Here is a 25860-nt window from a genome sequence, read left to right on the forward strand (position 1 = left end):
TCAAGAAGCTTTACTGTGTCAGCAGGGAATTTTGTTTGCATCCCCTTAAATGCTGCTGTCTGTCCTTTTAAAAAAGTCTTTTAAAAAGTCACTGCCTCGCAGCTGTGGAGGGAAACATCATAATTCACAGCTACTGGGGCAGTGTAGCAGCAGGCAGCCCCTGGCACTGGCAGCACTGGGACTGTCTGTCCCTGTGCAACAGGCAGCTCCTGGCCTGCACACTTTGTTCCCAGTCAGCAAAGAGGGGGGACTCCTCCCCAGTTCAGGGACAGCAGGATCTGACTTTTGGTGCTTTGAGTAGCAGCTTAAGGCCACCAAATGGTCATTTCTTTAATTTTTAAAATTTTTCCCCCTTTCTCAAGGCAGCCAGCTGCAGTACCAGTGTGGGGGAAAGGCTCAAGTAGCAATAGAGAGATATAACAGGATTTTGCTTTACATAGAGATGAAATGGGATTTTATCTCACTGCTCATATCACCAATAAATTCTCCCATCTGCAAGGACTAAATGAAAGAAAAGGGTTAGAAAAAATTGTAAAACAACGTAGCACATTTGACAATATCCTTCTTACAGCAGCCAGTGACTTGTGTCCTTCTGGACAGCAGGAGCTGGGGAGCACTGCAAGAGGATTTTGTAGGCCTTTGTAAGGTCTGAATATCCAGAGGTGAGCTGTCCCACGATGGGCCTGAGGTGCTGCAATAAAACCAGTGGCTACGTATTCATACCATCTTGCTGGGACCAGTAGCCCATGGTGCCTTCCCACTCAGTCACAGCCAAAATTGCATTTGCTATAAACAAGCATAACAGACAGCTGTTTTTTTTTTTTAAGGGCCAGTGTATTTATTGACCCAATCCACAGCAAAAGGGGAAAAAAAATAAAATTATGTAACAAAATGAGTAATGCTGAGTGGGTGAGGGAATTTCTTGGTGTTTTCTAGCATGCAGCTACCTTCAGCAGAAGTGTGTGTGGCTAAGCTTTCATCACTGACAATGTGAAAAAAAATATTTTGCTTCAAAAGGGATGCATTCCCCCATGCTAGTAAGTCACCCTTCAGAGCATCCTTCCTGCTCATGCTAACCATGAGTAGCCATGCATGCAAAGATCTCTTCTTTTTCACCACTAAAAAAGAGCAACCTGGTACAAAAGTCAATGAAAGAGGCCATCCAGGCAGCATCAGCTGTCAACAGTCACTGCAGCTGTTCAGTCCTCAGAAGGCATTGTGGGCCTGCATCAACTGCTAGGCAAAATTAGGAGAATTTTCAGAATTTTCCAGAGAAAGAGTGAAATAAAGCCATGCAAGCAATGTGTCTAATAAGGGGAGTATTTCCCATGTCACTGGAAGGAAGGCAGCAGCTCACTTCTATTGAGAACTTCAGCCTCTACCTCTGTAAATCTGCCCTTGGTGGTCCCAGGTGCTGTTCCACCGATGAGACAGTTGTGGATACAGCACTGCACTTGCCCTTCCTTTTCCAGTGATACCAAGAGCTGCTGTGATCTGGGGTGGAGAAAGGTGGGAGATGTAATACTGTATCATTATTTTATTTAACATATTAATTTTTCTGGGAGACATTTCCAAAAGCAGCCAAATCTCTTTTTCTGAAGTGTTCACTATGTCACAATGCTGTGTAGTTTCCTCCTGTTGTCTTCTGACAACATTTCAGCTCTTATGAATTTCCCCTCACATTTAGTGGGTTTATCCTCCATCACCCAGGATGCAAAGGTGCCAAAGCTGCTTTAGGCTGAAAGATGCTGACATCCCAGGAGAGAGGGGTTACTTCAAGCTTGTCAAGCACTCTCCATGCTCTCATTCCCTCTCATCCACAGAGGTACCTGACAAGGAGGACTGTAACACAAATGTCCCAGTTGTCACAGGACTGCAGAAGGATGAATTTCCTCCTGCAGGGAAGGATCTTGCATTAAAGCCCCTGCCCAGGACAGCTGGCAGTGGAGATCTTTGTGGGGCCTGCTGATCTAAGGACTAGAGCTGAAACCACTGAACATCCAGTGGTTCATCTGGGGTTGTGCTGTAAAGTGATTTTTGGTTGGATTTGCTGTTACATGTTTCTGCAAACTTTTAGAAAGCCTTCACCAGTTTCTGTGCGTGCTAGACTGATCACTGATAGCAGGAGAAATTCTGACTTGCTACCCCTCATTCTCGCCCTCCACCGAAATCCTTGTTTACAAAAACCTGTTTCCTTTTAAATCATTCTCCTGCACATCTAATAGGGCCAAGCTGCTTCTTTTCAAAGTGAAATACCACGGTACATTCATTTAGGGCTTGATTGCTCACTCCCGTAGATCACAGCCAAACTCACATTGTGCCCCTGTGAATGATGAGCCAGGTCTCTCCTCAACACAAAAATGTAGGCATGTAATTTTTGTTGGTGCCTAAAGAAGAGCAATAGATAAATGGGTTTTTCTTTTTCTTTAAATACTTTAGGTTATAGCCCTCCTTGCTCACTAAGTATTTTTCCTTTGGGGCTCTGGGTTCCTCTTTTGTCTATCAGAAAGAAGAATGTAACAAACTGCTAGACCATCACCACCTCCTTCTCACAACGATCTGCATGTCATCACCATCTGTTCAGTAAATCAGGGCTGGGGATTTACCCCTTGCTAATCAAGACAGGATGAAACCAAATTATGTTTGAAATGGTGAAGCTCCTTGCACAGTGTTGCATATGCCCCAAGTGTGCCACTGGCAATCCTCCCAGTTTCTTTAAATCCTAGTGGCACCCACATCAATGACTTTTGTGGAACTTCCCAAAGCTCACTTCCACCTGAGTTCCTTTCTCTATCATTTTAATTCCTGCTTTGCACTGCTTTTCAGAAAGATGCTCCAGTTCAAAAGAACAGAAATCCCAGACAGTTTTAAATTTAATGGACAATTGTAGTAGGCAGCAGGAGCAGAATGGATGATACATATGCAGTACATATTTTGTGGGTTTTTTTAAATAGTGCTTAGTTTTTAGTGAGTTTTCTTGTTGTGCCACCCTAATCCCTCCCCTCTCCAAGTAATTTTCTTTTTTAACAGAGGTCCTTGCAGCTCACTTCCTTGGAAGTGGAACCTCAACTCCGTAATATACAAAACCAAGCTGATCTTTTGAACCCAGAAAATCATATGGGTTTGAACTTAGAGAGAAAGGAACCCAAGCACATTTCTTACATTTCCTGGTATGAAAGCTGGCAACAATTGGTTAAAGTATTTTAAGTGGTTGTATATGCAGCCTCCCTTCCCCAGGGCATGGGGCTCTCACAGCATCCCAGGGTGTCCAGCACTTGAGTGTCATCCAGCCACAGACTCTTGACAAGTTCAGAATGTGCCAGGAATCAAACAATGTGTCAGCCACACAGTGCTCAGTGCTCCCCAATTCCCTGGAAACTCCTTCCTTGCTGGAGGACTGTATTTAAGACAGTGATCCCAAGGGCGTCCCCAGCAAGACGCACAGGTGACAGCACTCCTGTCACCAGCTCTATATTTGTCCCACAACAGTCAGCCTGGCCCTCTCCTTGTGTGTCCCACAGTTTGGAAATGGACTCCAAACATGGAATGTGTCCAAGGCAGGAATTCAGTCTTTACCTTGTTCTTTGCTGTAATAAATCACGTTTAGATCAGGTACGACCTCTGGAGCAGTCCCACTTCTCCACTGTGGTGAGAGTCCATCCCTAGTTTGGCCTTACTTCTGTGATCAAATTGCAGTAAGTGTTTTTTTTTGTTAGTGCTCATCATATTTGGGATGTCTTTGAGTGCAGCCTGTAAACTGCCTTTATGGGAAATACTCTGAGGACACAACATAGTTGAATAAATTTGGTCAGGTGGGCTGTTGGCCTGGAGTTCCTACCCGACACCCCATCTTTTTAACTGCAAATAAAGGAGGTTGGACATGAAAAAAAGATAAATCCTATAATCTGGATTTGCCTTTTCCACTGGATGAAGGGTAGCACAGGTTCCCAGGTGACAGTGAGCTGGACCTGTTGCTCCAGGGCATAGGGGACACACGGCCATGATGTGCCTCACATCTCCAGCAGAGGACCATGATTCCCTTGCCTCCATGCCAGCAGTCCATGGCAGTCCTTGGTAGCTGCCCTGCAGAGATGAAGGCTGAGATTATCTGAGTTAAGGGAGAAGTTGCTCTCAACAGCTCCTGGCCTGCATCAGGCGCTTTCCTTATTTTAATTTTTTTTTAATTAGAAAACTACTTAATTTTTTCTTTTCCTATAGTTTTCTTCTTCTTTAGATTCATGACTGCTGTTTGCTGATGAAAGTAGCTGGAATACCAAAGGTTGAAATGCTCTGGGGAGATGGGTAGGCTGTTCAATCAGGAGGCAAGGAGCCTCCTTCCTTGAGGAGCAGGAAGTCCATAAAAATTTTGCTGTTGGTTTTCAGAGGCTAAAGTGCCAACCCAGGGTTTCCAAGCTCTTGGCCTGACATCTGGGCACTGGGGAAGGGCACCACACTGCTTGTGTGCCACACTGGTTGGGTGTGCTTCCCAACTTTTTCTTTCCAAAGGAAAGACACAGAATAGCATTTGTATGCGATGCTAATTTGCAGGGTTTTCTAAAAAATAGATTTTGCAGTTAATGTATTGTCTTATCTTGCAGTGGACTCGGCCAGTGCTAGGTTAACAGTTGCACTTGCTGATTTTCAAGGGCTTTTCCAATGTAACTGAATCCATGATTCTGTAATGACTTAGGAGTGAGGACAGGTGGTGAAGGGTTCCTTCAGACCCATGCACAGGCTGATGTACAGAGGCATGAAAGCAGCCTAATGGGAATTGGTTGGAAATATTATTAGCTATGAAGGAGAGGGGAAGTACAGGAAAAGAAAAGAAAACATTAACCAAATCCACCTAAAATAATGTCAACTGGGCTGTGAGGCTCTTCTGCTTGAAAGACACAGCTATGCTTGCCACTTTGCTTTATTTCTAGTAGTTTAAAATGTCTCTGCAATTAGTATTATGGAAAATATATAACTGACTAATACTGTTTTAGGAGTCAGTATTTTAAATGGAGGAACTGCAAATACCCTTCCAAAATGAGAAGGCAGCTCTTATGACACCAGGAGTTGAAGTTGCTACAATAAAAGATGCGTAAAATTGTTTTTTATTTTTGTTTGAACCGTGTTAGACTGCTTACAGAGCAGGTGCTTTGCTGGAATAAACCAAAGTAATCAGAAATCTGCCCCAAATATCCACAGTGTCTCTGAATTCATTCAGTTACATCCATGGACATATTTCTGATGTACGAATGACTTCTGAACTCAACCCCATGACTCAGAGCTGCTGACTGAAGTGTGGCGTTGGGAGGCTTTAAGAGTGCCCCTGTTTGGGTCTGAGTTGTGCTGCTGCTTTGGGCAGTGGAGGACATCATTCCACAGGGACTTGCAACCAGGGATTGACAAGGATTTCTGAGGGATGAAAACTCCATGGTAGAAACCTGTGCCACCAGCAACCTCCATCTCAGGGAACAGGTTTTGGGACAGCTAAAGGTGTACACAGGTAGCTGTGGGCTTTCCAAAAATACTTTTAGGAGCTTAATGCACTTCTGAAAATGCTTTTACCAATGTCATTTGTCAAAGGGCTTCAGCCCAAGGTTTGCTGGGCTCCTGAAGAGCCCTGGTCAGGGTCTCCACTTGAGAGGAGATCTGGGGAAGGAGCTCCTGCTCACTGGTGGGTCTGCTCTGGGCTGCAGCCAGAGTGCAGAGGGCCAGACCTTTACTGAGCACCAGGAGCTGCCCCCATGAGCAAACTCCCAGCAGAGCCATGTGCAGATGGAATGCCAGGACAGCCAGAGCAGCCCAGGGCAGCCTGACAGCCAGGACAGCCAGGACAGCCCAGGACAGCCCAGGACAGCCAGGACAGCCCAGGAGAGCCAGGAGAGCCAGGAGAGCCAGAGCAGCCCAGGACAGCCCAGGAGAGCCAGGACAGCTCAGGACAGCCAGGACAGCCCAGGACAGCCCAGGAGAGCCAGGAGAGCCAGAGCAGCACAGGACAGCCCAGGAGAGCCAGGACAGCCCAGGACAGCCCAGGACATTCCAGGAGAGCCAGGAGAGCCAGAAGAGCCCAGGACAGCCAGGACAGCCCAGGAGAGCCAGGAGAGCCAGGAGAGCCAGGACAGCCCAGGACAGAGCAGCGCCACGGAGTGGGTGCCCCTCACTCCCCTCTGCAGGTTCCTCTTCTGCACCATGGAACTTCCCCTGTGCTGATGCCCGAGGGGATTTCACGGTCTCTGGTGCAGAGGGAGCTCCTGAACAAGCCACAGTCCTCAAAAGGTCTCTGCTGCCAGATTTATGGTCCTCAGCCTACAGGGGACAACAGGTCCCTGTTTGGCTTTGGGACCAAGTTCACCCAGTGGTATTTTAGGGAGACAGGAGAGCCTTTGTAGCCAGAGAGGAAGGGAAACCTTCCTGAAGGAAAGGAGGAGTAAACTGCTGGGTGCAAGAGCATTTGTGTCCTTCATGGCTCTGCACTGCCCTTTTCTGTAGGGACCCACTTCAGAGAGCCCTTGGCAGCTGCTTTGACATGGCATCTGTCTCTCTTTGCTTTTGTACCTTGTGTGCAATTCCCAGGTGAGTCAGCTGGGACTTCAGAGGGGTTTGGTGAAAGCAGAAGCCATCTTTTTGTGCACTGAGGGCTTGTTAGAGACTGTTGAGAAGAAACAGTCACTTTTCCTGGCATGCCTTTAGTCAGTGTGACCTTAAGAGTGTGAAAAACAGGGGGCCCAGCAGTGACTGCCGTGGTTAAACAGCAGCAAGAGCATTTTCACAAGAGGACTTCAGGCATTAACTCAGAAAACTTCCATGAAGGCAGCAGGGCTTTTCGGTAAGGTTTGAAGAGTCAGGCACTCGCAATGGTGTGGAAAACACCAGAAATGGATGAACAGGCCAGGCTGTGAGGTGCTGGAGTGTTCATGTCACTAGCAAGGCTGGTTAGGGAGGAATAGTCTCTTGAGATATGCAAACAGCACCCAGAGATGCAGCATTTAATGGAGACACCATAGCTGAGGTATTGATCAGAGCTTCCTACTTTGCAGACCAAAATGGTGCTTCTACATATTTTTGCCATCCTAAATGGAAATGGATTTAGGATGTCCAGAAACACTGTGTAAAGAAGTCACCAAAGCTAATGAGATTAGAATGTCTTACTCATGAGAAGACTGATTTGCAAAGGCCGAGTGTGCATGTAGGGGTCTGGCTTTAATCATCTCCTCTAACATTTAGGCAACTAGAGACAGTTTTCTAATAGAATTCTTGCTGCAAAGCAACCAAACTCCCAGCGAGGTAATTTCCTACATAGGTAATCTCTGGGAATTTCATGACTGACTTTATCTTCTCTTGACATGCAACTTACCTACCTCTCCATCTATACATGGTTTTCTTTGGACAACAGCAACTATTTTTTCTTTTTAATATTCTCCAGTATTTGAGAAAGAAGGTTTTAATTTTTCTCATGAAGGATTTGACCTAGTGCAGGTCCAGTCTGCATGTTTCACCCTGGTCCCAAATTTCCTGGTTTAAAAACCACAAAAGAGAAGACATGAGAAGTGTTCTTTTTACAGTGATATATTTCAAGATGGTTTTATACTTAGTGAAATTTCAGCTGGCACCCTGAGTACCACACAGTCTTAACCCTGCAAATTGAAATTGGATTTCTAGTAAGTCTTTCAGATGCCTTTTGGTAAAGCTGTGGTTACTTGTCTTGATTTATGGTAGCAGTCACCTCCAATATCAGACATGTATTCCAGTGTTCCAAAGGTGCCTTGGCTCATGACTGAAAGGATTTCATACTGGCCCTGCCAATGCTTTTTTGGAGGATTGATGGTGTGTTACAAACCCAGTACCTGAAAACGCCTGCACTTCTCACTTCTCCCTCCGAACGCGGCGATAATTACATTTAAATTTCAGAAGATGGCGTTGAAGATTTGCAATTAATATCCTAAACCTCCGGCGCAGCACGGTGACAGATTCTGTGACCTGAGACCTTGCACAGAGAGGATGTGGATGGATGTGCGCTGGGGACGTTAGAACAGACCAAAACCAGAGTGTCGTGCCACGACACACGTGCTTGAAACCCGAGAGGCGGCGAGAGAGACTTTCATGCAAGCCCGGAGCTCTCTCCTTCGTCCACCACGTTGGGGCAGGAGGCTCTGAGGGCAGGCGAGCCAGCGGGTTCCAGCCCTGGCGCCTCAAGATGGGCTTTGCTTTGCGGAGGCAGCATCCCCTGGGCCCAGCGGGGAGGGAGCCGCTCCCGGCGGAGCTGGTGGCTGTCCCCGCTCCCGGCGGAGCTGGTGGCTGTCCCCGCTCCCGCCCCATCGGGGCTCGCTGCCTCCAGGACCGGCGCCGCTGGTGTCCCCCTACCCCACCTTGCCCCCCAGTTCACACCTTTCGGGCTGCCAAACACGGAATGGACTGGACGGGGAGAGCCCGAGCCCTGGCGGAGGGGGGGAGGAAGGAGGCGGGTGTGTGTCTCATTCCACCCCGCGATCCCGGCTCTGTGACCCGAGCAAAGAGGGGCTGGGTGGCAGAGGGTGCCGGCCGGGGGTCCCGACCTGGGCACGGCGTGGGCTGGTGCGCGGATGCCCCCGCGTCTCCCCGAGCATCCCGGGGGCCCGGCCGGCGCCGTCTAGGACGATTCTGGTGGGTGTAGCGAGCTGGGTCTTTACAGGAAAAGCCGCCCGGCTCTCACTGGTAGGAGTTTCCCTGGGCTATTTATGTATGTGCGTCTGTCTGTAAAGATTTAAAAAAACCCAACCCAGCGGGGACGCGGAGGGCGCCGGGCTGCACGCCCTCCCGCCCGCACCGTGTTTACCAGCAATGGCTATGTGTCACTGCCTCAGATGTTTTCCAGCTCGCCGAGTCTCCGCGCCCCTCCGCCGGCTCCACCTCCGGGCCCGCCTCCCCCCGCCCGGCACGACGCCCTCCATCATATAAACTTCCCGGTGCCGTCGGCCCAGCCGCTTCGCGCCCCGTCTCAGCAGCCGCCCGGCAGCCGGCGGCCCCTGCCCGCTCCCAGCACGGTGACAGAGGTAAGCGAGGGGCGGCCGAGCCCCCGGGACCCCCGGCCAGCCCCGTCGGGCTCGGCGCTCCCGGCGGGCCGGGCAGGGCGGGGTGGGCGGTGCGGGCGCCTCGGTTTGCCCGGTGGGCGCTTCTCCTGTGGCTCCTTGTCGGCACCCGAGCGAGCCCTTTGCCTTTTTTTTTTTTTTTTCTTCTCCCTTTTGTTTCTCCCCCCGCCTCATTCTATTTCTTCCTTAATTTAAAGCAAAAGAAACAACACCCGCCCGTTATCTGCTCCTGAGGTGAGGGCGCGCACCGGCCCCAGCCCGGCCGGTTCCCGCTGCTCTCGGGAGGGTCGCGGGAATGTGTGGGAGGGATCCGCTTCGTGCACAGTGAAAGGGGGGAATGCGACTTTTTTAGGGTCTTCGCACGGACTCCTACGGGCTCCGCACTGGGGAGCCGAGGTCCCGAGTGCGCCCCATCCCCCAGACGCACCATGTGCAAGGGACATGCCGAGGGACCGAGTTTGGTGTCCAGGGGGATGCTGCCCCTGCGGAGGGGTGTAAGGGGTGCGGAACGGTGCTGCCCATCTGCCCACAGTAGTGTGCGCCTGTCGGACAAGGATCTCGGAAAGGCTCCCCGTGGGTAGAGGCAAAGATCCCTGGTGATCCCTAAGATTTCGGGCATTCAAGCATTTACCAGCTCGGTGAGACAAACCTGACGCCGGGTCCCCATCCCTGGTGCCGGTGTCCCGGAGTTCGCACCTTCCCGGCGCGTTCCCATCCCTGCGGAGCCGCGCCGCTCTCCGTCCGTGCGCGCCTGCGCCTCTGCGTGCAGCTCTAGGGCTCCGTGTGGTGGGCTGCCAGCTCCCACGTCCCGGGGGACATAAGTGCCCTGATGCCGGGCTCTGTGGGCTGCTGTCTTTCCACTTTTAGGTATATGCAGCGTATAGATTTGAATGTTGCTATGTGTGCGTGCTGGAAGCAGTTGGAAGGGTAGATATGTATAGGACATCATGTGTTCAAGTGTGTCTTGCTGAAGGGAGCTTGTGGAAGCTGCTTTGGTGTTATAGATAGATGCCATGTAAACCATAACTGTGTGTGAAGCCCTCCGAATCGTGTGCATGGCATGTCTGATAGCACATGTGTGCGCCGTCACAGGCAAACCTATTTCAACGCAATTTTTAACTAGTTTGGTTGAAAAGTAAACTCCCAGTTGAACTCTCAGCAGGACAAGGGAGCTGTGCCTTAAGTCACTTACAACAAAAACTTCAACGACTGATGTCTGTTCACGCATAGCAGTGCTGGGACAGGGGGAAGTCTGTCAAAGTCTGCAGCACAGGCAGTGCCTGGGGAGGGCTGTGGGGGGCTGTGCCCGGTTTCCTGAGGCTCTGTACCGTGTTTCCCGGGGCCCCCAGGGCCCCCAGCACGCCGTGGCTGCTGTTTGGTGCGGTGTGTGTGGCACCAGGGACTGGGCACCGCTGGTGGGGACTTAGCCCAGCGCTCAACCTGTGGGTTGGCCTCTCCCCACATCCTGCCCATTTCCCCCCCCTCAACAGCCTCCCAGAGAGCCGGTGCTTGGACCTGTGTGGAGAGGTCAGCTTGGTGGGGCACCCCGAAACCCCCTGCCCAACCTGTGACAGGAGTGGCATGAACTTGGAGCCGGGCGAGTGCGGGATGAACTCGGTGAGCTGTGGCAATGGGAAACTCCGCCAGTGGCTGATCGACCAGATAGACAGCGGCAAGTACCCCGGGCTGGTGTGGGAGAACGACGAGAAGAGCATCTTCCGCATCCCCTGGAAGCACGCTGGCAAGCAGGACTACAACCGCGAGGAGGATGCCGCCCTCTTCAAGGTAAGGCTCAGCCTGGGCTTGGGATGGTGGAATGCTGGCAGGGCACGAGGGATGCCCCTCACCATCTCATCCTTGCCACCTGCCTCTGCAGGCTGCCTCTGCTGCTTGGCTGCTGCTGGGCGCTGCCTGGCTTTGCCCTAGTGTCCCTGTGTTTGTGGGACAGCCCACCCTTCCCCAGTTCTCTGCGTGGAGCTAAATGCTTCTGGGACCACAGCACATATGTTTCCACATTCATTCCCCTTTCTTATGGCCACTAAACTGCTTTTTGTACCTTACCATGCTGCTATTTTTTAGCCTAAACCTGTGGGGAGTAAATTCGTGAACAATTCATGCACATGTAAGCACATACACGTATGCTGTTTCAAGCATTATGCCTTGTACTTGATTCTTTTTTTCTTTTTTTTTTCTTCCTTTTTTTCCTTTTTTTTTTTTTTTTTTCTTTCCATTTTCCTGCTCTTTTGATTATCTGAAATGTTTCCAGGCTTGGGCTCTTTTTAAAGGAAAGTTCAGAGAGGGCATTGATAAACCAGATCCCCCTACCTGGAAGACAAGATTAAGGTGTGCTTTGAACAAGAGCAATGACTTTGAAGAACTGGTGGAGAGAAGCCAGCTGGACATCTCAGATCCCTATAAAGTGTACAGAATAGTGCCAGAAGGAGCCAAAAAAGGTAAAGCATCTCAAATTCCCTGTGTAACAGAATGTGAAAATGTCTCATTGCAAGCATATGAGGACTGAAGTGTGCTTTTCTGGAATGACCCTGCAGCCTTTTTAAGTCTTTTAAGGGACCAAAATGAGGGCTCAAGTGCAGCTTGTTCTGTGACTTGAGAGGCTGTGTCTGCAGGAGGACTGCTGGCGTTTGAGCTGGAGCACTGAAAGGGAGCCCCTGCAGGAAGATGCAGACAGGCTTCTGCACATCACTGGAGGAATTGCTCTTTTAGCTGGAGCCTCCCTGCCAGTTCTGTGTAGTGAGAGCCAAGCAGGTGGCTCAAGGGACAGGCAAAAAAAAAAAAAAAAAGCATGCTGGATCTAGGTTCTGAATACAGGAAAGAGCAATTTTGGGGCAGACTGTAGGTAACTGCCTTGGGGGGAAAGAACTGGGAGTGAGGGATGCCCAGCCTGCAGCCTCCAGGGCAGGGGCAGGGCTGTGCCTGCTCTCCAAGAAGGCCCTGGTGCCAGGCAGGGCCTGAGAGGAAGGGCTTGGCATCATTGTGCACTAGGCTGGGACACACTGTGCTGTGGGGCACTGCAGAGCCCAGAGGGACAGACTGCCCAGAATCCAGAATCCCCCTGGATTCCCTGGGACAGACTGCCCAGGGCGTCCAGTCCCAAGTGGGCACTGGAAGGCATTTTGGCCTCTCTCTGTTCAGTGGCAGGTTGTATGGATTTGCCTTTATTGTGCCGATTTTGGATTTCCTTAAGACGTGGTTGACATAATTTATTTTCATTCCTCTGGTGAACACAGGTGCAAAACAGATCAGCATGGAGGAACAGCCATTAATGATGAACCATCCCTTTCCAATAACATCTCCTTACACTGCACTACCATCCCAGGTATGGCATTAGTTGAGTGTTTGGTTGGTGCCTCTAGGCTGAGCAGTGATTTCTGTGCTATGCCTGTCCTTGCTGGTGGGGCTCTCAGGTTCTCCCTGTGAAGAAACTTCATTATGAGAACTGAGAAATTGAGAAGCAACTTTTCTAATGTCAGATGAGGCCACAGGGCAATTGATTTCCCTTGGTGTTGTTTATCCCAGAGTAATAGCTCTTCTCTGTTGGACAGCAGCTCCTAGTGCACTGCCATTCTCCTGGTGCCAGAATGTGAGCACCCAATGAAGCCTTGCTCTTTCAAGCAGACATTTACCAGCAGTGCTTTGACTGCCTTTTGTTATTCCACTCCTCTTATTATTTACACCAGTGGTGAGAAACTCATTTGAGAGCCTCACTGGTGGTGGTGGCCAAGTGCCATCCGCGTAGCCTGGGCACAGCTCAGACCTCCATGGGCTTTGGCAGGGAAAATCAAGGAACTGAGATGAGAAAGCTGATGCAATGCATAGCATTAGTTGTGACAGCTGCCTGCTGAAAGAATACCTCATTAAATCGAGTAGGTGCCGAACTACATGGTGCCCCATGAACGGAACTGGAGGGAGTTTGCCCCGGAGCAGCCGCATCCCGACATTCCATACCAGTGCGCCAGCATCCCCTTCGCCACTCGCGGCCATCACTGGCAAGGGCCCGCCTGTGAAAACGGTAAGACACCCCTGTTTGGGGCTGCTTGCTGAGGCTGGCCACCTGGAGGAACCCCAGATTCCTCAGGCTCATTATTTGTGGCTTTGATTGGAGTTAACAGATGTGGATGTAGAGGGGGGCTGGGTTCCCTTGAAAGGGAGCCACCTTTGTCCTGGCTCTTGCGTCCACTGCCACTGTATGTGTGGTGTGTGGGCTGTGCAGTTCTCTGCATTGATAAAAATCAGCCCCCAAAAGTCCTCAGCTGTCTCAAAAGCCCTGAGCAATAAAGAAGGCAACCAGCCCTCACAAAAACCCCAAATGGGAACATATGTTCTTTAGCTTTTCTCTCTGATTTTGGACTTTTTGAGGCATACACCAGAGAGGTTTTCCCTCCAGCTTTGTGGGTTAGACTGACATTATTCTCCCTAGGGGAAAGCTGAAATTATTACTTTATTTTTGTGCTGTGGCAGTGGGACAACTTGTCATGGATTGAGATTCTCTTGGGACTGGTACAGCAGAAACAGAATAAAGGAATGTTTCCTTCCCCAAAGATCTCATAGTACCAGAGCCTAACACAATCATGGCTTTCCAAGCTCTGCATCTGTAGGAAAAAGCCCAAATTGTGAAAATTGGCAATGCTGAAGCTTGCAGGGAATAAAACATAAGAGAAAGGGAACTGTGTGCTGTAGACCCTTGCAGGGTAACTCACCTGAGGATGCAGGCATTTGATTTGTGAGGAGAACCACTTGGTTCAGAAGGGCAGGAAAGGATGGAAAGCAAGAAAGGACCCTTGGAGTAGGTGCTATGTTTTCAGAGGACAACTCTTTGGTGGTTTTGATGCAGAGAAATCTTTGGATCTGCTAAAAAGTAAATACTCAGTGCACTGCAACTTTTGCTGGCAGTATATTGGAATTATTAGGCAGAATGTTTTGCTCTTTAGCTGAGTTATTTGCTAATAAAAAAATCAAGGTAGCAAGCAGAATGAGCTCTGCCCTGAAGTACATCCTCTGCAGCACTTGCACACATTTGGATCCTTTGCTGAATTTGTAGGCTGTTGTTAGTGGTTGATACTGTGTTTCTCACTGGGCTATAAAATGCGTCAAGAGATGGGTGGGTGTTTTTTATCCCAGTTACTCCAGCTCCTGGTGAGTTTTGCCACTGGGAAAGGTAATGCGTTCTTGTCTGCCAGTCACTTGCATCATCCTCCAGAGACTTTTATTGGCATTAAGAAACAGGAAAAACATCAGTTGTCCATGGTAAAATCCACTTACTCAAAGGCATCTGTTGGAACAGTTTAGTAGTTCTAAATAGTAGTTCTGCTAATAAAACCCTAATAATCTTCTGCTGCATATTTTTCTTCACCTACATTTAAACAGTGTTAATCCCAGCTTTATTGTTATACCCATCATGAGTAAAGTTTTTTTGAAATATGAATTGTTTCATGCAGGCAACTTTTAAGAGCACTGTAGTCTAGTTAAAAATTTAAATTATTTCTTTAATGGAATAACATGTTAAGTAAGGAAAAGGTCTAGGGGGAATATAGAAACACTAAGGGATTATTTCATGCTGACCCAATTGAAAATATAGTCCAGGTAACATCTGGAGTGATTGGTAGAGTTGGCCTACCTGGAGGAATTAGGAAATAGGAGCTTTTTAAGAAGAAGGGGAAAGAGAGAGAAAGTTCCTGTTGGGGTCCAGGAAAACTCACTTTTGCATTGCTGTGATCTCTGCCCTAGCTTTTCCTCCAGGATTTAGGCCTCTGTCACTGACTTTTGTTTGTGAAAACAGGTTGTCAGGTGACAGGAACCTTTTATGCTTGTGCTCCTCCTGAGTCCCAGACTCCTGGCATCCCGATTGAGCCAAGCATAAGGTCTGGTGAAGCCCTCGCTCTCTCAGGTAAGGTCTATAATCCCCCAGGCTTCTTGGGGAGCTTGGTAAGAGACTCACACTTCTGCCTTGCCCAGGCACCATCTCTCTTTTCAGATTAAAGGAAAAAAGAAGAAAAAAAAAGAAAGTTAATCCTCTTTAATGAGTGAATTTAGGTGTATGGTTGTAAGTCTGCTTTCCAGGATACTTGAGCACTTCCAGCCCCAGCTCCAAGGGATGGAGGTGGTTAAAGTTTATGAAAGTGCTTGGCTGGCTTGTGGTGTTAGTGCTGGGTTGCGTTGGTGAGTCACCAAATCAGGCCTTCCCTGGGGAGTCTGGCAATTTAGGAGTGTCAGTGACTTCAGGCTCAGGTTTTCATTTGGGAGAACCCCCCCTAAAGTTGGTAGTGCTTGTAGTGCTCCTGTTGGTGCCATCTGGCTTTGCTCTGCTTTGTTATTCCTGGTGGGAGAAAAAAAAAGACATTCAGGAAAGAAAAAAGAAAAGGGAAGTTATTTCAGCCAGGTTTGCAGATGTCTGGATGCTGGGGAACTTTCTGAGTAATTCTGGGAAAAGGTGTGGGAATGTGCTTTTCATGAAGATAGTGGATAGACCTGTAAAGTGCTGCTTGGTGGGTTTCTTAAGTGGGATTGTTCTCCTGAGTCAGGGTCAGTGTGGGTGTGTAGATGTGTTTGTCTTTGTGTGTGTATGTGAGCATACATTGTACACACATGTGTGTATTTTATATATATTTTCAGTGCTGTGTGAATTCTTAGGAGTCAGCCAGGTGGACCAGATGGCCATTTGAAGGCAAGGCAGGGGATTTTAGGTACAGCCCTGTTGGAGCTGGAGCCAGCAGTTGCTTCTCTCCAGGCAGCTGAGTGCAGCTTTGCAGGTCCCCTGTGCAGGAGCCTTTTCTATGCAAAATCTGGGGGGAAGCACAGCTACTTCCTTGTTAAATCTGAGGAAGTGTACTGAGCCAGTGGGTTTAACTGTGACGTGAGCTTGGAAAATGTGACCAACATCAACTTTTTCTGTGCAGATTTTTCCTTTTAAATGGAAATGTGAACTTGGTGGGATTTTAGTTCTACGACATTCCCACGCATCAGTAGCCCTTTTATTAAGATGAGAGAGCATTAATGCTACTGTGCCCCTAAAATTTCAGTATTTATATTCTTTTTATTTTTTTGACTAATATGACCTTCTGACCACTGGGCTCAGAAATCTTACGCAAACTTGTCTCTTGGCCTTAGCACAGATCCGAAACATTAAACATCCATACTAATTTATCACAGGGATTGTTTTTTGTTTGTCTGTTTGTTTCTCCTTGTAGACTGCCGACTCCACATCTGCTTGTACTACCGTGAAATACTGGTGAAGGAGGTGACAACTTCCAGCCCTGAGGGCTGTAGGATATCCCATGGCCAAAGCTACGAGGTCAGCAGCCTGGACCAAGTTGTTTTCCCTTATCCAGAGGATAATGGCCAGAGGAAGAACATAGAAAAACTACTGAGCCACCTGGAACGAGGAGTAATTCTGTGGATGGCACCTGATGGCCTCTACGCTAAGAGACTTTGCCAAAGCAGGATCTACTGGGATGGGCCAATGGCGCTCTGCAGTGACCGACCCAACAAGCTGGAGCGGGACCAAACGTGCAAACTCTTCGACACTCAGCGCTTCTTAGCAGGTAATTCCCACTGTGGCTTTGATACCCTCTTGGAAATGTCACCTGGTCACTGTCCAAATCAGCTTTATGGGAGTGCTCTTTTCATTCAAGTGAGAATTGCCCCTTGATACTTCTGGGCAAATGCAGCCAAGAGGTGCTTGAATCCTGAGCAATCCTATAAATTTTTTCTCTCTGCACATTCAGTGCCCCTGCACAGACCAGCAGGAGTCAGCTGAGGCTCAGCTGGTGACACCCAATCTCTCACATTTCTATACGAAGCATAAGGAGGAATCTAGCAAAATAGTTTTTCCATAAATTGACACAGAAAATTGGATCCTCATCTTGGATTTGCTAGTCTAAGTCCTGGATAGGTCTGTGGTCTGCACTTGCACTCCTCTTAGCTTGACCCAGAGCAAGTCTGAGGTCTTGCCCTGAGTATACAAATTTCAGTAGCAAGCCTTCTTTTCAGTCTGTGCCAGTGTCTAAAAGATATCTAGGAATTCAAAAGGGTTTCACAAGCTCTGGAATTTCAGGACTGCCTAACATTCTGAGCAAGGAGGTGCATACCTCACCAGAGCTCTCTGGAAAGGTCTCATTTTGCACAAGGCAGTGCAGAGGGAGCAGGGGAGTGCTTTAGGACAGTGCCTTCTCCTTACAGCCCGTGAAGGGAAGAGGGGCAAAGCTTCAACCCCACTTCCCAGCACACTTGCACAGTTAGAGAGAGGAGAGCTGTCCACTCTGAGGAACTGGTGGGAGATGGTCATTGTCCCAGAGAACAGCTTGGGCAGCAGGAATAGATATTGGTCCTTTCTGGATATTTCTGGCATCACTTAGAGGTGAACTAAGTTGCTATGGTTTGGTGTGTTTTCTTACTAGAACAGAGCATCAGCACTGGCATGATATTCTCAGGGGAATAATGCCTTGCAAAATTTAAAAAAAACCCAACAAATGAAATCCAAATCATCAGTTTTAGCATACTTTATATTCCAAGGTTGATACGTTGCCCTAGAGAAACAGCCAAGAAAAAATTGCATTTAAAGATAGAAATCTTATATAGATGTGAGAATTGACAGTTAGAAAGGGGAATTTGAGGTCAGGCATTGGGTTGGGCTTCAATCACATGCTAATTTAAAGATGTATAATTCTGTGCCTGGTGATGGTTTTGGAAATCCCTTTCCCTTTTCTCAGGTGGTTTTTTAGATGTGCTCTGGGTTCTTCCAAATGGTTGACAGGACATCTCTTTTTAGACGCCTCACCCCAAAGATAAGCTCAAGCAATAGTTATTTTTCACCCCTCCTAAATTACTTATGCACCAGTGCCTGTGCAAACCCAAGTGTGTGGTTGCAGTCACGGTCTGTGGCATGTGCAAAGTGAGTTTTTGCATGTGATGATGCTCAGTGCAGTTTGGAAGTGAGTTGCCATGGGCCTGACACATCTGCTGTGTGAATTGAATGTGCTGGTGTCTCAGCCTGCAAGCAAGCTCAGGGATTCCCCTACTCTGGGAAACTGGGACTCCCCTGGGAAGAGAGGCAGGTGATCTCTGCCAGGAGAGGGAATCATGAACAGCAGAGAAGGGGACAGATGCAGAAGTGCTACAGCTCTTGGGGAACCACTGAGGAGCTGAACCCTAAATGCAAACTGCAGTGGAACACTGGGGCCTGGGCTGAGAAGCCTCTGCTGCTGAGAAAGCTAAAATGGGGCAATAAATCAGAAAGCAGAAATCTTTTAATCTTTATCTCTCTGTGGAGAGAGATAAATGCATGGTAATTGTTGTAAATTGGGCTGGGTGGAGAGTAGGAGAGCAGAGGAAGAGAGCTTGGAGTGTGAGGGTGGCAGCCAGAGAATAGTTGGTGGGACAGAAGGAGTGGCAGCTGGAGCAGGAGTATCAGGAGGTGGGAAGGGAGGGAAGGTGGGGAGGCACAGGGGGAGCCCTTTGATGTTGGATGATGCACTTGGGCCTGGAAAGGAAGACAGAGCGAGCAGAAGGTTTTGGAGAAGTGCAGGGCTGAACTCAAACCAGGATTGTCCTGGTGGTGGTAAAGAAAGGGCTTTCTTCTCCAGCTCTGTGCTATGGGCACTCCCACAGGTACTCAGGATTTGGAGAATTGCTGAGGCCAAGTAAAACAAGGGAAAGAGGAAGGTGAAAGAAGTTGTACATCAGCTGGATTGGCCTTGGGTGGGTCATCCTTCTTTGTCCTGTAACAGCACAGAGGGAAGCAGAGTCCCATGGAAAAATCTCTTCTTTCTTGACTTATCCCCAGAGGGTATGGCACACTTCAGGGGTTTCTGGGGAGACTTTGGAGAAAGCTTCATTTTACTCCATGTTTTAAGCAAGCTGCCCATTGTTTTACTTGTTTTACTGGCCCTCTCAGTAGGAGTAGTAGTCCAAGCCAGGGTTGAGATAGCCACTGAATCCACACCTTGGTCTGAAAAGCTTGCAGTTAGAGTAGGAATGGCAGGGGTGTATTTTGGGAAAAGATGCATTTGTCATGTCAAGTTCAAAGGCTCTCCTTTCCCTTTCTAGCAGGGAGGGTGCTTCATTATAATACATCAGCTTTAATGTTAATTGCAGCTTTTTCCAGAAAGCATGAACAGGGTTATAAATTAAAATTGAATATTTATCTATCAGCTGTGTAGAAACACAACACTCAACACACACTTTAGCAAGGATATTGTGTTAGATTGAATTTTCTCTTTTCTGGATGGAAATGCAGTATCAAAACAACAACATTTGGTCCACAACACTGGAGATTCTGGTCTGAGTGGGAGTACCTTATAAAGGCCTCCCCTGCTACTTTTCACAGGGGACACTGACTATTAGAATAACAATATTTCATCATTTCACTTTGCACTAGGTTATGGGTTAGCAAAGAGAGTGCAGGGGCACAGAAGACACAGAAAGCTCTTTTGCTGGCTCAGTACATGGCTGAAGTAGAGCCCTTTCCCCTTCCTTACCTCAGTGTGACAATGACAGTGTGACGGTGACCTTACCTCACCTCTGTCACAGTCTGGCTGTGGCTAATTTTTGGGCCTGGTAGTATTTTGTGTCTCTGGCACTACCAAGCCATTTCAGTGCTGCTTTTGTGTGTCTGCTTGAATGGTACCAGAGGTGTCTGCACTCAGGGTTCCTTAGAAGTACTAACTGGAAGACATCTTGGTTTGTGCATATGAAATTAATTGCGAGACAAAGTAAACAGAAAAGTTGCAGTGTTGTAAATATCCAGCTCCCCATGATCCCAGGGAATGTCTCCAAACTCAGTGTCTTGTGCTTACCTTTTGTCTTTTTCCTGACCTCTCTCATCAACCCCTGGAGTTACTTTATCTTCTCCATTGTGCTCCAAGGTCATCCACAAAGTCTTACTGGCCTGTACTGGTTTTGACTGGAGCAGGGTTAATTTTCTTCACAGTGGTCCTTGTGATGCTGTGGTTTGGATTTGTGACCTAAACAAATAACTGATAACACAGGGACAATTTGTGCTGATAACACAGGGACAATACAGCTGATGTTGAACAGTGCAAGCGCAATGTCAAGGTTTTCTCCTTGTCTCACTCTGCCCTCACAGGCTGCAGTCTGGGGTGGACAAGAGTCTGGGAAGGGGCACAGTCAGGGCTTCAACAATCCCAGCCGAGGGCTATTCCATTCCATATGACCTTGTGTTCTGCAGTAAAACAGGGCATGGGGGAATTTGCCAGAGGTTGCTGTTGCTTGGACACTGGCCGTGTGTAGATCAGCCAGTCACCAGTGATTGCTTTTTCCATCACTTGTTTTTCTTTGTTTTGTCTTCTTTGTTTGTTTCTTTTTACCCATTAAACTGTCTTTATCTCAACCCACACATTTTTTTCCTTTTGCCATTCTGTTTTTCTCTCCCATGCTGGTGGTGGGAGTGAGTGAGTAGCTGTGTGGTGCTTGCCTGATTATTCCAGAGCACGGTACTTTCTCTCTTCCCAGAGCTGCAAGCCTTTGCTCACCATGGACGTCCGCTGCCGAGATATCAGGTCGCTCTGTGCTTTGGGGAGGAATTTCCAGATCCACAGAGGCAGAGGAAACTAATTACAGCCCATGTAAGTAGGATTTCTGCCTTACCTAAAAGAAGCACACTCCTTGGAGGATATGAATCTGCCAGTCAGGCTTTTGTGCCTCATGTAGATTATGAGGGAGGTAGTAAATTGTTGAAGATGCAGCACTTTCCAGAGCAAGGTTTAATCCCCAGATCTGCCAGGGACTGACTGGAAGCCCTCAGTAGGGCAGAGCACCTGATTTTCCCTCTCTGTAGAGCATTTTTTGATCTGTTTCAAATCCCATCTAAAGCTGAAATGTACCTGGAACTGCTGGGCTGTGCTGTTACTGGCACCAGCCCAGCTGTGCAGCTGCTTGGGTTGCCTGGCCACTGCAGGTTGTGGTGCTTTTACACTCACTGCACCTGAAGGTGCTCCAGAATCCCAGCTTGCATCTCAAGGGCCTCAGCCCTTGATAGGATGCAGGGGCTGCCTGTGCAGCTTCAGGGTTCAGTAGCTGTCAGGCTCATGGGCTGGCTGACCTCAGTTCACACACATTCAAAGCTGCTGTTTCAGGATGCTCTCTGAGAGAGGGTGATGGTGGAGACTGAGACCAGGTACTTTCTGAATTGGCTGTATTGGCCCATAAAACCACAAGAGAGGTGGTAATGCTCACATTAGTGGCAGGGCTTTGCTTACTGCATCCTTGAGAAGAAAACTGGTGTCTCTTAAGTTTTTCGAAAGCCCCTTTGGTAGCAGGATGGGTGCCAAGTCAGATTTCTACCATAAGCTGTGGCCTCTGCTTAGCTGTGTAGCTTTTGTGCTGCCACACTGCTGCCTGGCAGATCTCTGGGGTGGAAGTTGAGAAGCTCACAAATCCATCCTGAGCTGTGCAATGACTAGTTAGAGATGGTTGCCCATCCCTGACTCTCCTTCAACTTTTTCCCATTCTTATTTTGACTTTCTAGCTTTCCATCCCTGCTTTATACCATCCTCCCTCCAGCCCCCTTATCCATCTCTTATCCTGGTATCTTCTCTGTGAGCCTGTACCTCCTGCTCATTCCAGAGCTTTGCTTCCCCTCTGCCAATTGCTCAGTCTGCTCATCCTCTTGATCTGTCCTGGCTTGTGGGCTGATGGGACCCTACCATCCCACCAAACAGTAATGCACTGAAAGCTGCCGGGGGCACGTGTCCCACTGCCTTCCCATCTCCACCTTGGCATTTATTTCCTCCAAAACAGTGCCTGTGTCTTTTAACATGGAGGGATTGGCTGACCAGCAGGAGAGGGTTGTGGACAAGTGTCATCCAGCCTGTCCTTCACTGAGAGTAAGGAGAGCTTCAGGTGTTTATTCTCAGTGTACAGCCCAAATATTTACAGTCAGAGCTTTGGGCGATCTGAGAGGGAGTGGTGGTTTCTGAAGAGACAGAAGTGAAGGCAGTGTTAACTCATACAAATCCCACTTGGTGGTTGAACAAATTTCTCATCAGAGCTTGAATGAACGGAAACAAAAGTAACCTAAAATGTTAGGTTGAAATCTAACTTCAGACACAGTCATTTGGCAACATATCTCTGCCTACCTGAGGGCTCCAACATTTCAAGTTAAGTCCTCAAAGTACTTTGCAGTGCAGACAAGACTTTTGGCATGTTCAACATGTATTTAAACACTTGGAGTGGCTGTGGGCATGTGTGTCCTGTGGGCATTGCTCACAGCCTGGGGCTGGCTAAGGGACTGCAATTTTTGATACATCATTTGTGTCACTGCTACAGTCCCTTATAATGAAGGTGGTGAAGGTAAGGAGTGTGTGCAGGTAGACACTAAGAAGTGTGTGCAGACACTGGGCAGCAGGGCTAGGCTAGGCTAGGCAAGACCTAGTTTAAAACAGAGATTAGTGAAACCATTGAAATTGTATTCCCATTCCGGGAAGCAGAACTGTTCTGCCCCACCTTGTTTTTAACTTAAAACCACCCTGAATAACTAAGATGAGGAGCGTGAAGTTTTGTTACATGTCTGATTAACATTTTGTCTGTTCTTAAGGTTGAACCAATGTTTGCCAGGCAGCTGTATTACTTTGCTCAACAAAACAGTGGACATCTGCTGAGAGGCTATGATTTACCAGAACTTGTGACTAGTCCAGAGGATTATCACACATCTATTCGCCATTCCTCTATTCAAGAGTAAGAACCTCAGAAGGAGTGGTTTTAAAGGCACTGTAAAGATTGTGCAGAGTGGAAGAGCAGATCTGGGTCACGATTTGGACATCCACAATCCCAGCTGGATGCCTTCAGGGGTACAATGATAGGAAAGTGAGCAACTAGGACAACTGTATTGTACAATAAAATTGACAGGTCTTCAACATTTGGATGCTACGTCTCACATGGGGTTCCACTGTTGCTGAGAATTAACTCGAAACTGACAAAATGATTGCTGTGTTTACGTTTGCTTTAATGTTCTTCTTGGCTTTTGAGGACTGATCCATACCGAAGACTTAAATCCAGAGTTTACACTGTTTCCTTTGCAGGGCTATTTATTTTGGATTACTGATCTCAGGGAAAGTACATAAATTTGCAGTGTTCCCAATTTGAAACTGTAGCTACTATAGGTGGGTAGCAAATGTAGATGGTTTATTGAGAATAGCTAATACATGTACGTGGTTATAAATTTAGATTCATAAGTGTGATGCCTATTTTCTTGTATAGAATATTTCAGTGTATTTTTGAAAACAATGCAATTCTTCAGAGACATATTTTTTTAATGTCTGACTGACACTTGTCCTGACAACGAATTTTGTTGCTGCCATTGTTGTTATTGGATTAGCCTCCATGATAGCAGTTTCTAAGGTAATGCATTTATGGTACTGTGTTAAGAAGAGTGACCGTTCAACTCATATTACCTGTGGATTTAGTGGATTAACCACTAAAATTCTAGACTCCCAAAGAGCAGGTTTATAAATAAATTGTTTTTTTCTTATAATTGTAAGCTACTATGCATGCATTATACATACACATATATATGTACATATGTATGTATGTATGTATGTATGCATTAGAATTAAGTTGGCAGACCTTGCAAATAGCACAGAAATGGTCCAGCTACCCCTTTTTGATGTCACATACATAAGCCAGGTTAAAATAACCACCACCCGTGACTTGGACAGAGCCAACTCTGCTGTTTTTGTGCACTTGCAGCTTTCTTCCAGTGGTACTGAAATGAATGTGAAAGGAGAGCTCAAGGAGAGCAGCATTTAGCCTTCTGTACTAAGGCAGTCAAGGAAATACTTGTTTGAATGTTTGTAGAATTTGATGCAGTTTGCAGCTTTCAGTGGTAGGGTGCTTTTAGAAAGACAAAGAAGTCTTCTGGGTGTGTGTGTCAATGAAGTTTCCTTGCTGGCAGGCAGCCCATGTGGTCTTAGTAGGTTTCACTCCAGAACATGATCTCCCTGTGTTTAGCAGACATACTTCACTTGACTTCCTAAATGAGGAAGAAAAAACGGTACTTGGTCTGGCAGCAGACTTGTGTTAGGGAATTTGAATTTATACATCTTAAAGATGCATACTCTTTTGGGATATATTATCCCCCTTCTTCTTCACAATGCCAAGCAGAATGAACAGGTGATTTCTACTTTGTTACTTGAAGGGTTTTTTTCCTGGCTAAAGATTTTTGTAGGGGAGACCTCTTTCTTAGACATTAAAAGCAATGCTCTGGGTGACCATCTGAGATTCGCATGTGCTTTTGTCCTGTGCGTACATTTTACTGAAAGGGACTTCTGTGTTCAGACTTAACTGGTACAATACAAATATTTGATGTGTTTTTCACTTTTTTTCTAGTGGTTGTTGCTTCATATGCTCATTGCTTCAGCTCACGTCTTGGAATAAAGTTCTATTTCCCTACCAACTCGGTGCGTATGTGTTGTTTTCAGTAGTGGGACAAATCTAACGCGTGTGGTTCTGCACTGTGAACCTGGGCAGCACTGCTGGCTGTCTATGGGGAACTCTGTTCTGAGCCAAAAGTGCAGAGAAAGGTCAAAAGGTAAGGATTTTTGTTTACGGAAATGTCTGCAATATTAGCCACAGGTAGCAGAAAAAAGGAAAATAGAGAGGTTCCCCTTCGGCTGTTGGTTTCCAGGTCCATGGTCAGCGCAGCAGAGCTCCTGCAGCTGGGGATCTGGTGCTGCCATGCTCTGCCCCTCCAGGGCTTCTGGGGCTGGGGACCAGGCTGGTACTCTCCTGCCCAGCCCAGCATGTAGGGATCCTCTGACTGCCACTTGGTTCCTGGTTGTTAGAGTTTCCAGTGCACTTTAAAGTAAGTAAAGCTAGGAAAGGGTGAAAAGGAGGATGGTAAAGCAAACCAAAGTAGTGGAGTTGCAAAGAGGAGGGAGTTTACCCGGTAGCCCCTCTTTGCTAGAAATCAGGGTCCTGAGGGGTTTTTGGGTGCAGGAGCTTACAGAGCAAGCAAGGTGTGAAATAATACAGTCATGAGATCTGTAAAGTGTCTGAAGATGGGGGGGGGAGAGTATTTTCTCTTTTTGTGCAGACTCCCATTGACTATCAAGGTGCATTATAATTTTTGGCTTTGGAATGTGCTTTTAATTATTGTCCTTGAAGTAGCATAATTTAAAGCCAGCAGCTGTGGAGAAGGAGGGAGGGAGAGGAGCTAGAAGAGCACCATCTAATTTCTGGCCAAACACAACTTGCTTGGAGGAATGGCGCAGGGGGGTGAGTGGAAGGAAAATCAAGCTGTTATTTGTACCATAAATTGTTTTGCAACTTAAAGCTGCATTTACTTTTGTGACCATTTCTTATTGTTCAAAATAACTATGAATCTCCAAAGTGGGGAAAAAACAAAAAGCAAACAAGAAAAAAAAAACCTGGAAACATTTTCTCCTTTTAGTATCTTTTTTACAGTCACTACGTGAAAGCATTTGAGGTACTTCCTACCTCTGTTAAATTCTGTTTATAGTTTCTGAGGTCTGCTTCCTTCCTGTTATGTTTTCGGTGGCGTTTTAAATGACATGTTTTACTCCTGTCAACATTGAAGGCATAACTGTTTGGTTTTTTTTCAAACGTTTTTTGTGTCAGTATTGGTTTTTCTGATTTTAATACAGCCACAGTTGCAACCGTTTCTTGAAAGGATTTTGTAGCAGAGAAGCACCTATATTCCAAATTTCGTTCTGCTGAGTAGTTTGTCTGTAAACTATATTAGCCTTAGAGGGGTTGTAGGTTAACCAGAAACAAAGAGTTATATTTTAAGCTGAAGTACAGTGTAATGGGT

At 47.3% G+C, this 25860-nt stretch overlaps 1 protein-coding gene across 2 annotated transcripts; it reads left to right on the forward strand.

Moving 5' to 3' along the window:
- The first annotated feature begins 8435 nt into the window (after positions 1–8435).
- Positions 8436–24483, forward strand: IRF4 (interferon regulatory factor 4). Of its 2 annotated transcripts, XM_077181455.1 has the most exons (9): positions 8438–9020; positions 10547–10841; positions 11323–11509; positions 12305–12393; positions 12945–13086; positions 14854–14961; positions 16262–16615; positions 20544–20656; positions 22627–24483. In XM_077181455.1, the coding sequence occupies exons 2-9, from the start codon at positions 10638–10640 to the stop codon at positions 22768–22770; spliced, it is 1341 nt and encodes a 446-aa protein (XP_077037570.1). In that variant the 5' UTR covers positions 8438–9020; positions 10547–10637; the 3' UTR covers positions 22771–24483. The 2 variants fall into 2 exon arrangements, with proteins under 2 accessions (XP_077037576.1, XP_077037570.1); XM_077181461.1 differs by lacking the exons at positions 20544–20656; positions 22627–24483 and adding an exon at positions 17783–18306 and having other exon boundaries at positions 8436–9020.
- The last annotated feature ends 1377 nt before the right edge of the window (positions 24484–25860 follow it).

Source organism: Agelaius phoeniceus, chromosome 1 (assembly GCF_051311805.1).
Source record: "Agelaius phoeniceus isolate bAgePho1 chromosome 1, bAgePho1.hap1, whole genome shotgun sequence".
Classification (NCBI taxonomy): Eukaryota; Metazoa; Chordata; class Aves; order Passeriformes; family Icteridae; genus Agelaius; species Agelaius phoeniceus.